This window comes from Puntigrus tetrazona, unplaced genomic scaffold (assembly GCF_018831695.1).
Source record: "Puntigrus tetrazona isolate hp1 unplaced genomic scaffold, ASM1883169v1 S000000175, whole genome shotgun sequence".
Taxonomy (NCBI): Eukaryota; Metazoa; Chordata; class Actinopteri; order Cypriniformes; family Cyprinidae; genus Puntigrus; species Puntigrus tetrazona.
This window is the reverse complement of record NW_025047846.1, coordinates 500,001-513,054: the sequence shown is the minus strand read 5'-3', so window position 1 is coordinate 513,054 and position 13,054 is coordinate 500,001. Positions and strand designations below refer to the sequence as shown.

Below are 13,054 nucleotides of genomic sequence, written 5' to 3'. Positions count from 1 at the left end.
TGAGCGTTGGTTCGTGACACTGATAAAAACACAATGCCTCTCGCTGCCTTTGCCTATAAAAGGAGAGGCGGTCTGTCAGGGTAGAGAGTTATTTCGAAAGCTCGACACGACCACATCCTGTTCGAGTGGGAGGTTTGACAGCGTTTCGCTGCTACGCTGACCTGATCGCTGCACAATCATTGGCTTAATTTCGTTATACAATAAAACCGTGTAAACGCATCCTTAAAAATGTGAGAAATTCACTCGAGAAGCAAAAGTGCATGTGATTGTGATGTTTAGATGTTAGTTTTCTGTGAATTCATCTTCAAGTAAATATTTTGTACCTCACTGGGTAACTGTTCCTGTTTCAAGCATATGCAGCTTAATCTATAGTCTCTGAAAAAAATAAATAAAATAAATAAATAAATGTAAATATATATATATATATATATATATATATATATATATATATATATATATATATATATATATATATATATTTATTTATTTTTTTTTTTTTTTTGTGTGTGTTTAGGTCACAAGCAGGTTTATTTTGCTACAAAAATATTTGAATATTTTTACTACTTTTAATCAGTTACTGGAACCAGTTCCTATAGGAAATAATATTGGTTATATATTGTAGATTAAGGATTGCACTCATAATATTACATTACTAAATATGTTCCTTGCAGTCAATTAAAAATGGCAGCCTATGTGAAAGTTCATAAAGAGGAGAAGTGGTATAGGGAATGAACGATTACGTTTTATTCATTTACTCTCCAGATCTGATTTAGATGAGATTACTTTTTCAATAGAGGAGGCATTATGTATAATGGATTGTATTTTGGTCACGAGCATTGGTTTGATATAAAAGAAAGTCTTAATGGTGGGCTTGTTTCTTGCAAACGCAAAGCTTCTGTCTTCTCCAGATGTTACCTGATGGACTGGAGCGCTGTTGATGGCACCCATTCACTGCTGAGCAAGTAATGCAACGCTCCAAAACTGAAGAAGACATGAACTTAGTTACATCTTCGACGGCCTAAGGGCAAATACACGTGGAGTGAATGGGTGTACAGTCAGATCAATGCCATTCATTTAGAGCTGCTCTGTAAAGATGCCAAACAGCTCTTTTGCGTTCATATTTGGAGTGTGACGTTACCTCGTTTGCACCATTTCTTGAGTGTGCGAAAAGCAGACAGCCTGTGCAAATAAACAACGCTATCACCAGAAGCACTCGATTCTTAGTCGATCCCTCACAGATAAACAATAAAAGATGTCCTCTGTGATTTCCCTCTCCTCCAGAGTGAGTCTTTACATGCTTTAATTACTCTCGGGAGGCTCATTAGCATGTGCCGCTAGTCTTAAATGTCAGCTACGACAAAAAAAAACACACACGCATTGGCCCGCTACTGGCGCTTCCTGAAAGCACACAATGGTTAATGAATGAACGTGTTAATATCTGCCACATTCCTTCCTCGTTTGACTTTAAACTCGATGAAGGCCGGCGCCGAACATCTCCTCCTCTTCCTCAGAGACACTTCCTCATAGCTAGCACAACGCTAACAGAGGGAGCCCTCTAGTGACGGCATGCAAACAAACACGAGTTTAGTCAGAGATAGCTGGTAAAATTCCACTCGCAAGGACAATAATATCAGCTGTGGTCGTATTAAGTTGAGACTAGTTGTTTTGTTTGTCATTTTTTTAGGCAATTTGTGAGGAATTTGTTCCACAGATCATCAATAAGAAGAATATCAATATGCAAAATATAACCAGATAGACTCTAAGCGCTGTTAGAACGTATCCTTTTGTCGTGCTGACCCCTTGTGGACGGATATGAGCCGCATTAAACCGTAAAAAAGAGCACATCCCGGCAAACAGGTTAGAAACTGTGTAGTTCTGTTAAAGGAGTAGTTCACCATGAAAATGTGCTTATTTTCAGGCCATCCGAGCTGCAGATGAGTTTGTTTCTTTGTCAGATTCGGAGAAACGCAACGCCGCATCACTTGCACAGAAATAGACGCTATGCAGTGAATGGGTGCCGTCAGAATGAGAGTCCAAACAGCTGATAAAAGTGTCACAGTAATCCACAGCGCTCCAGTCCATCAGTTAACATCCGGAGAAGACAAGAGCTGTGTTTATAAGAAACAAATCTATCACATATATATATATATATATATATATATATATATATATATATATATATATATATATACTTCAAACCATTGGATTTTGTTGTGCAAGACAACATGGACTTTTTCGCTGAAGCATTATTAAGGTATATGGACTATAGTATTTTGGCTAAACATGTCTTAATGCTGGATTATTTAGATTTTCTGTCTTCTCCAGATGTTTACCGATGGACCGGAGGGCTGTGGATTACTGTGATGCTTTTATCAGACTTTTATTCTGACGGCACCCATTCACCGCAGTGCGTCTGACGCAGAGACACATTTTCACAGAGCGAGGGTACTTTCAGCGTGTTTTTGCTTTGAATTTAACGTCAAACGTCGAGCCTCTTATGCAGATAAGCTCTGCTTCGCTTGCTTTCTTTGCACAGGGTGGTTCCTCCTGCTACAGGACAAAGGTCAAATGTTTGATCCCAAACGAGGTTGACCTTTGACCTGGAGAGTTACGGAGGTCAGCACTGGTCTGCCCACAAAGCACTTAACCTGACATCGCTGCAGAGAAAATATGATTTCCTGTCACTTTGCTTTTTAGCCACCTGCCAAATAATACTAAATACGGTGTGTTTTAGTGTCACTGAGATACCGTATTCTTAAGTTAGTTTTTATTTTAACATACTGTATCATGCTTTTTAGTTCAAGTTTTAGTATTTGGTAGTTTTTTTGGGGAAGGGATGTTTGCGTGTTTGAGGCGCTCACATTTTCCGCTGGGTCTCAGATAGCAGCATATTTCTGCAGGCTGATAACATTTCAGGCTCCGGGACGAATTCGAGCTTGTTTCCTCCCCGTGATGTGAAATAATCTCCTGTCAGACAAACTGCTTCTGCCCCGAGGAGCCGACAAACATCCTGTCTGACAAAGAAGCACTGGAAAAAATCTCTCGACTGCAGGACTTTAAAGCTGAAAACCTGCAGCTGCGTGACGCTTGCGCTCCAGATCCGCCTCACAAGACTGCTTCGATGCATTTATTACCCAGGGAAGTCAAGTCACGTTTATTTATAAAGCTCTTTTTACTACACAGACTTCGCGTCACGGTAGTAAACAGGAAAAAGCTGCAAAATGCATCAAGCCAATTAAATTAAAGCAACTCTAATGTTATTTGAAGATAATTGAAAAAGGCCTAGGAGTAACTCTCACTGTAAACTAGCACGCATATTATACTAGCATATTGGCTGTTTATTAATGCTTATGAAGCATATCTTAATGCTTTATTCTGAATGATCCCATAATCCTGCCCATAATCCAACAAATTATGAGTTTGAGGCAGTTAATAGTGAGAATTGAGTCTTAAAATAAAGCGTAACCATTTTTATTAATATATTACATTATATTTTTGTTTTATATTTTCTCCCTTCACTCCTTATATATAGATAGATATAGAGTTTGTTGTTTAATTTTTATTTAGTTTTTATGATATGCATTTATTTATTGTAGTTCATCGTTTCATTTGATTTACTTTTTTTACATTCATTTTATTGGTTTAATTTTTTAAGCCTTCTTCATTTGTCTATAAAATAACGTTTTATTTGTAGATATTTTAATACATCAAAAAAATAGACTTTCTGTCTTTTCAGCTATAAATCACGTGTCCATTCATTTCAGCCATATATATATATATATATATATATATATATATATATATATATATATATATATATATATATATATATGTATATAGCTCTTTTTAATACAATTAAAAGGCTTATAAGTAGACTATATATGAGAGGTTAAATGTCTTTAAATATAAGCTTTTTTATAAGAAAATATGCCTAGAAAAACAATGCAACTAAAGTCTAGGTGAAAGCATCCGTATGTTCGTCTGCCGCCCCCCGGAGGCCCGAGGCTCGTTTGTGCCACAGAAACACAAGAGCACATGTAAGTATGTAAAACACGAGCCTCGCTGAGCTTCTCCTCAGGGTCAGAGCTCTGTCAGCTTTGACCAGATGTTCGCTGTCTTCACACGGAGATGCAGGGCTGTAAAAGCATGCAATTGTTGTAATGATGGATATTGTCTTTTCTTGAACGACTTGGCAGGCTCGGGACTTAATAATCGCGTGAAGCACTTCAAAGAGCGTTCCAGCTGCTCACGACAAGCCCGAACACAGTTGAGCTCCGCTATAGAGAGAGAAATTCACTCCACAGAGCCGAGATGATCATATACATGCATACAGACATACAGACAGATAGATAATAGATAGATTGAACTTTACTTGAAGGAATGTTAAATGATATAAAATTAAAATATGAACAAGTTTTCAAAGTAAATTTTCTAATTTAGTTGAAATATACAAAGCTAAATTAACTAAAACTAATATAATATATCATATATATATATATATATATATATATATATATATATATATATATATATATATATATATATATATACATAGATATAGATATAGATATAGATATATATTAGTTATATACACCTAGGGTCCGAGAGTAGCATAACTTCAATATTGAGATATTTATGAAAAGACATTAAAGCAGACTTGACTTGACTTGACTTGATATATATATATATATATATATATATATATATATATATATATATATATATACATACACTGTCTATATATACATATATATATATATATATATATATATATATATATATATATATAAATATGCACATATATAAAAATCAAAAGCAATGACAACTAAAATCAAAGTGAAAATAGAAAAAGCTCAAATTAAATAAATTAAAACTATACAAACAAACACACAACAAAATTCCTAAAACTGTAAAAAAGATTGAAAACAAGAAAAATATAAAAATAATACATAAATTACTAATAAATTAAATACTGACATATTAAAAAGACTGATTCAATTAAAACTTTAAAATTAAAGTGCAAATAGAAAGTTTAAAAATAACTAAAACTTACAAAAAGTAATAAAAAAACATAAAAAAAGCTAAATTAACAAGAGCACACAACAAAATTACAAAAACCTTTCAAACATTAAGTGAAACTGAAAATGCAAAATTTTAATTATAAATAGTCTATACAATATATCAGTAATATATAATTTTTTTTTACACAAAACTAGTGTTGCTCTGTATTATTAATGTCAGATTCTTTAAGTTGTTGTTTCATTTTCCGGTTTCTAATTTGATTCGAATTCACCTTCATGACTCAAAAGGAGTGTATTCTTTCACTCCAGGTTTTCTTTCTCCCGGAGCGTGAAGAAGGGAGGCGTCTGACGCGACTCCATCGATCCAGACGTCACAGATTGAGTTTCAGAGAGAAGATGTTTGAAACACCCCCACAAAAGACTCCCAGCCCTTCTGTCACTCAACGCGATGACATCTGGAATTTCAGCGAGACGCTCACGAGACGAGAGGACAGACCCTGCAGACCTCATCCTGCCCCAGAAGAGAGAAGAACAGAGCCGCTTTAAAACATGAAACATCTGACGTGGATCAGCGCTCTCTCGTTCCTGCTGTATTTCTCCTCGGGGTCTGCAGATCACAGGTAAGCGTCCTTCTCTTACTGAGATCTCCGACTGAGACTTTAGTTTTAGTTGACATCTTTTCTGCAGCTCCGGAGGAGATGCATGTCAGGGTATTGAAATCTTCTCTTAGGAGAAACACGGTAGATTTCATTGAAATCTTATTTGCTGCGTAATTAATGTGCAAAAAAGCTTTTTTTAATGAAAGCTCACCGTTGCTTTCGGAGTCACATTGAATGCACGAAGCGCACAAAAAAATATATAAATGAATAAATGAAACCAATAAAACCGAAAAAACAAAACAAAACAGACAATAAATATGTTAAGGGGGTAAGATAAATTCACTTGAAACATAAAACAGTAATATTTCTCTTATCGCATTCTCAAATATTTCACGTTTTAGGTAAAAGCTCACTTAGTTTTGGTGCATTTTTCCGAAAACAAGACTTAATATCTGAAATCTGTTTGCTTCTCGAGGAAACATATCTCGATGCATGCATTTTTAAAAAAAATGTAATGCCAGACAAGACAAAAAGACACTTCCCAATAAGGTTTCATTAGTCAACAAGCGTTAGCTGCGTTACTTAACATGATTTAACAAACTTTAATCATCTTTTTGCCAATATTCGTTTCAAAATTTACCGATACGTGATCCGAAGTTGATCAAATATGTTTTTTTTTGTACAGTAACTTTCGAACGGTTGCATTTACAGTAACGTTATAAAGAAGCGCTCGTTATAAATAAACGTGTCGCTCGTTGGTAGTTGCTGCTAGCTAATGCATTAATCGATGAATTTCAAGAAACCGAGGTCACTGTTAACTCGAACGAGATTTTTGAGATTTGGATTCGAGATGTTTGTGCAGTATTTGCGTGAAAGGCTGCTGTTGTGGCGGTCGAGCTAATTTTGGCCGTAATGAGCGACGGCCACCTGTTCACACGAACGCCTCCCGTTTGCTGCTGTATGCAGTTTATTTCGGTCGATTCACCGATTCGCTCCGTCCCGCCGGAGCCCGCTCCAAATTTAGAGACCAACATGAGAAGCACGCAGAGTTACAAACATCTGGAGCCGCTGAGAAGATGTCCATCGTTTAATGAAAGCACTTTTGTCTTTTGTTTTGACGGGTTTTACTGGGGCAGGTGATGTATTGCCAGTAGATTTTAGTTGACTTTCTGTTGCTAGGCAGATGAGTTGGGGGGAGGGGCTTGCTCAGTCTAGACAGCATCCGATTGGATGAAAGTTTGTGCGGTGCAGGATGAGTCATCGGTGCTATTTTATGTTTATTGGTCCAGGAAAACAAAAACTGTGATATTAAGTTTCCTCAAAGTATCATTGTTTTGCGAGGCTCGCGAAATTCAATTTTAACAAATTCGCTTTGAGTTTTAAAAAGCATTGGTGTTCTCAGCACTGTCAAAATAAAAGTCCTCAGATACATAAGCCAAACATTCAAAAATGCTAAATACTGAGCGAACCACTAATAATTGTTTTACATAATTAAAAAATAGAACAGATCATCTCAAAGCCATACATTTTGAACATATAATATATAATATATATATATAATGCGTGTAAACAACTGATACATGCATGATATGTATTAAACATATCAATATGATAAATAGGATTAATACATGCAATCATAAATGTTCATCTTGTGCATTAATTGTTGCATTGTGCACTTGCATTTATGTGCAAAATGATATATATATAAGAAAAAGCTGCAATATATCAAAGCCAAAAGCCCCAAAAAGTCTTTGGAGACCTGTTGAAGTAACTAAACAACACACGTCTTCTGCTCCATCTGCCGAGGTGTGATGGCTGTGAATAGCGCGAGGTTTAATTATAGCAGAAACTCGGTGAAGGAGATTTTAGAGGTTCCTGCAAGAGGCATCTGTTAAACACTTAAAGAGCCATAAACACAGAGGTTCCCGCATCCTGTCTGCTCAAATCCCCGCCGGATCTTCATGTGTGTTTCTCCGTTTCTGCTGCTTTTACAGCTGCTATTAGTCCAGAAGGGTCACAGGTCACCTTACCTTCAAATCAGAGCTCATTTTCCTCTGAAAGCCCTCGTATGAGTCATTGCGGTCGGGAAAAACGGGTGCCGATGTAGTTTTCCCTCGTTACGTTTTGCCTTCGTACCGTGGTTTCTGGATCACGACTAAAAGCTTTGTGTTCTGCTGACAGGGAAAAGCGTCAGATCCCGTCGAGGAGTCTGGCAGGAGTTTGTCGATACGGCAGCAGACTGGAGTGCTGTTACGGATGGAAGAAAAACAGCAAAGGACACTGTGAAGGTGAATGAGGAGAAAATGAACGATTCCAGCATGCCATTTAATTTTTAATTAGTGCCGAGAGTGTATATCATGCCATTTTAATATCACATTATATATATATATAATATATATATAATATAATATAATATAAAATATAATATAATAAATATAAAATATAAATATAAATATTTTATAAAAATAAATATAAAATATATATAATATAATATAAAATATAATATATAAAATATTATTATAAATATAAAATATAAAAATAAAAATATATAAAATATAATATAATATTTTAATAATAATGATAAGATTCTGAAAATTCTCACCAATATGAGAATTTAATAAATATTAATCTGACAGTAGAGTAAAATATAAAAATAAAATGTTTTACACAATTAAAGTCATTATAATTCTCATATTTTGAGAATAAAGTATTGGCTGTTTATTAGTAAAAAATAAATAAATAAAATGGCTTATCAAAGGTCTTATCAAAGGTTCTCATATTATTTTGAAAATTATTATATTATTTTTATTTAGACAGTGTACAGTGGCATTTTAGAACTATATATATATATATATATATATATATATATATATATATATATATATATATATATATGAGAATATCATATATATATATACATACATATATATATACATATATATATATATATATTCAGTATATGTAGATAGATAGATAGATAGATAGATATAAATAAATACACAATTAAAATTAATAAACATCCAAAATTACAAGAATGTAGAATTGTGATGTTAAAGTGGCTTATGAGGTTAAACATGAGAATAAAGTTAAATTTGACAGCTTCAGTCTCCCAGTCGCTTTATTCTCACAACCTTATGTTACTTATAGATGTTATTTATGTTTGTAGTGTAATTTAATACAGCTTCGAACTCGGCTCAACCAATCAGAATCAAGGACTATCCGTTTCATACTTGTTTATATAACTGGCCGTGATTGAGAACGGTTGATGTGAGTGGAGCTAGTCTTTATTCCGTCCACAAACTCATTCTTTCTGTGGTTTGGAGACTTTTAAACGAGAGGAAATCTGGGAGAACAGAGTTTGGCTTCGCTTTCCAGACGTGTGGCTTTCTGAACGGATTTGACCTGCGCTGTTTCCTTTACTAATATATCTCTCGGCTGAATGTTTTTCCAGCTCAGTGTGACCTGGGCTGCAAACACGGCGAGTGTGTCGGTCCGAACAAATGCAAGTGCTTCCCCGGATACACCGGAAAGACATGCAGCCAAGGTTTGTGTCAGTGCTACTTGAGCGCTATCATCATAACTTGTGTTCACATTTTTAATTACTTTTTATTTTTAGAATTTTTGCTGATTTTATAGTTTTATTTATTACTTATTATACATTTTCTATTTTTATAAAATGTTTATATTATTATTAAATTATTATTATTATTATATTAATATTTTATAAACTACTTTTTGTTATTTTATTTAGTTACTTCAACTTCAACTAAATTTTTATGTCATGTTAAGTACTTTTTTAATGCTTTGCAATTTTGTTGTTTTTTTATGGATTTTGTTTTAATTTGTATTTATGTAATTTAATTTACTTCAACTTTAACTTTTTGTATATTAGTATGTTTACTTATATATATATATATATATATATATATATATATATATATATATATATATATATATATATATATATATATATATATATATATATATATATATATATATATATATATATAGTTTTTAATTATTATTTTTTTATTTTTTTATTTTTATTTTTAATTTTTTTAAGTAATTTTTAGTAATTTTTTGTTTTGTTTTTTGTTCAATCTGGCATGGCTTATTCTTTTTCTTAAAGCTGATAGAAAACAAATACAACACAGTTCCTGAAATATCATCAAGGAAACTGAGTCTAATATCAGTTTATGATAATCTCTGTTATCAGAAGAGGATTTATCAGTAATATTTTACAGTAAAAATGGTCTAATGCTGTATCTCGGCTGATTTTTTACTATCGATTCATTCCAGTCCCGGACTGTGCACAGTATTTATGTAATATACTGCAGAAATAATGCATCTTTTGACCAGCCTGTGTCTTTCTGTCCCGGGCTTCAGATCTGAACGAGTGCGGTCTAAAGCCTCGTCCCTGTGAACATCGCTGCATGAACACTTTTGGTAGCTATATGTGCTACTGCTTGAACGGATACATGCTGATGCCCGACGGCTCCTGCGCGAGTAAGTGCCTGTATATTAAGATGTGAATAACAGAGCGAGTTCTAATGCATTATGAAGCTAAATGAGCGTTAACATCGAACAGCATTAACGTAAATCTGACATAAATCTGCGAAATAGTTTATGTTTTGCGCAACATAATTCTATGCACCAAAACAATTGCATGCGATTTATTCGTATTTCCTTTCCTCCGACCAAATCGAACATGAATCACCCCAGTGGCCCTTAAATAGAGCTAAACAGCTCATTCTGGACGACAGATATTTGCATGCACTCACAAGTCAAAAAAGCGAACGTTTTAAGTGCAATGGATTATGGGAGATCGAGCTAAGCATGTTCGGCCGCCCATTAGCTCGATATTGCACGTTCTTGCTGATTGATAATTTGAGATGCATATAGTAAATGACCTAAAATGTGGCTATTATCTACGTCACTGTAATGTTACAGGCCTGAGTCTGTCCTGTATTGAAGGCTGTTTTGTGGTGTGTCCTGCAGACTCGAGGACATGTTCTCTGGCTCACTGTCAGTACGGCTGTGAGGAGGTCCACGGCGAGGTCCGCTGTCTCTGTCCATCTCCCGGCCTTCAGCTCGGATCTGACGGGAAGACCTGCGAGGGTGAGAACGGCTCTTGCCATGCCAGTGTTCACTTCACCCCTACAACCGATTAAACTGTTAAAAAAAATGGAAAAAATTAAAATCTGATTATTTAAATTTTATTAGATTTTTTTTTGGTTTGGAGCAGCCAACCCGGAAATATTTCTGAATTTTAAAAAATATAATTCACTGCAAAAAAATTTTTTTATTAAATTCCAAGTAAATCTTTCATATCCCAGTGGCATAAAAAAAGTTATGACTTATAAATAATAAATAAATTGGAATATGCACACACATATATATGTGTGTGTGTGTGTGTGTGTGTGTGTGTGTTTGTGCATTCTAGAGAACATGACTTAATATTTTATGCCGTTTTGCATCTTCAGTAAATGTCTTGATTTAGGTTTTATGCATTTTTACTGGAAAACGTGACAAAAGTGCTATTACAAATATTTATGAAAAATAATAACATTTTGTTGTTGATCAATTGTAGAATTTATATACAGCCAATATACTTTTCTCCATCTGTGCTTTGCTTTAAAATATTCAGTTAGTTTGAATTGTGTGTGTGTCTGTGTATGTGAGTGTGTGTGTGTGTGTGTGTGTGTGTGTGTCTGTCTGTGTCTGTGTGTGTGTGTGTGTGTGTGTCTGTCTGTGTGTGTGTGTGTGTGTGTGTGTGTGTGTGTGTGTCTGTGTGTGTGTGTGTGTGTGTGTGTGTGTGTGTGTGTGTGTGTGTGTGTGTGTCTGTCTGTGTGTCTGTGTGTGTCTGTGTGTGTGTGTGTGTGTGTGTGTGTGTGTGTCTGTCTGTGTGTGTGTGTGTGTGTGTGTGTGTGTGTGTGTGTGTGTGTGTGTCTGTGTGTGTGTGTCTGTGTGTGTGTGTGTGTGTGTGTGTGTGTGTGTGTGTGTGTGTGTGTGTGTGTGTGTGTGTGTGTGTGTGTGTGTGTGTGTGTGTGTGTGTGTGTGTGTGTGTGTGTGTGTGTGTGTGTGTGTGTGTGTGTGTGTGTGTGTGTGTGTGTGTGTGTCTGTGTGTGTGTGTGTGTGTGTGTGTGTGTGTGTGTGTGTGTGTGTGTGTGTGTGTGTGTGTGTGTGTGTGTGTCTGTGTGTGTCTGTGTGTGTGTGTGTGTGTGTGTGTGTGTGTGTGTGTGTCTGTGTGTGTGTGTGTGTGTGTGTGTGTGTGTCTGTCTGTGTGTGTGTGTGTGTGTGTGTGTGTGTGTGTGTGTGTGTGTGTGTGTGTGTGTGTGTGTGTGTCTGTGTGTGTCTGTGTGTGTGTGTGTGTGTGTGTGTGTGTTACTTATTGTAACTATTTTGTAAAACTCTTAGTAATCAAGTGCTGGTGGTAAATCCATAAAGTGTGTGACTTTAGATCAGTGAAAGGCAGAGGTCAAGCTGCTCGTTCTCCTTTTCTTCTTCTTCAGACATTGATGAGTGTGTAAGCGGGAGGAACCAGTGTCCGTTCAACCGTCAGTGCACAAACACGTTTGGAAGCTATTACTGCAAGTGTCAGCCGGGTTATGATCTCAAATACATCAACGGAAAATATGACTGCGTTGGTAAGAAAGAAACAGTGCAACTTACTGAGATTATTCACTAAACAATAGAGTTATTGACAACGTTTTACAAAACGTTTTATTAAAGAAGATGCTCGCAAAGAGTGAAAACTGTGCAAAAAATGAAAAAACGAAAATTGCTAAAAGCAAACCGTGCATCATTTTTGAGGGAAGCTGTTTAACGACGGTGTTCGCAAATAAACAAAAAAATAAGAAATGATACGAAAAGGCGGGTTTATTGGAAGCCTTTTCAGAATATCGGATCAGAACGGCTAGATACAAACTCAAAATTTATGAGTTATGATACAAAAAAAAATCTGAGTTTCAAGATAAAAATGTGCAGTTTTGTTTTTCCCAAGAAATGCAGGATGCAAACCGCTATATTGTTTCTCAGAATTGCTAAAAATATCATATCGTCATCATTTTTTAAATGATTAAAATACAGAATCGAGGCGCATTTGCTCCTCTTAGATGCACGTGCAACTGAAAAAGTGATTCTTCACACGAAAAGCACTAATACACCTGTGTTTTCAGATATAAACGAGTGCGTGTCGAACACACACAAGTGCAGCCATCACGCCGAGTGCGTCAACACTCACGGATCGTACAAGTGTAAATGTAAGCAGGGTTTCCGTGGAAGTGGATTCGATTGTTCAGGTGAGAGACCAACAGGCCTAAAAGCGATCGGTCAGCAGCACGATAGGTTTCCCGCCAAACTTAAAGACCTTACGTCGCGTCGAAGACAAGCCTGAGGCGTAATGCATGCGTGAAACTCTTTAAGAAAATAAAA

The 13,054-nt window shown here is 35.5% G+C and overlaps 1 protein-coding gene across 2 annotated transcripts in view; it reads left to right on the top strand.

Moving 5' to 3' along the window:
- Window positions 1-2,323: 2,323 nt before the first annotated feature.
- egfl6 (EGF-like-domain, multiple 6) overlaps window positions 2,324-13,054 on the top strand; it is a 19,990-nt gene continuing 9,259 nt past the window's right edge. The window contains exons 1-8 of one of the 2 annotated variants that reach the window (XM_043230549.1): window positions 2,324-2,445; window positions 5,331-5,641; window positions 7,802-7,908; window positions 9,072-9,164; window positions 10,007-10,126; window positions 10,619-10,738; window positions 12,133-12,267; window positions 12,799-12,921. In XM_043230549.1, coding sequence (XP_043086484.1) covers window positions 5,571-5,641; window positions 7,802-7,908; window positions 9,072-9,164; window positions 10,007-10,126; window positions 10,619-10,738; window positions 12,133-12,267; window positions 12,799-12,921 — 769 coding nt within the window. In that variant the 5' untranslated portion in view covers window positions 2,324-2,445; window positions 5,331-5,570. The remainder of the gene's footprint in view (window positions 2,446-5,330; window positions 5,642-7,801; window positions 7,909-9,071; window positions 9,165-10,006; window positions 10,127-10,618; window positions 10,739-12,132; window positions 12,268-12,798; window positions 12,922-13,054) is intronic. The other variant, XM_043230550.1, reaches the window with a different exon arrangement.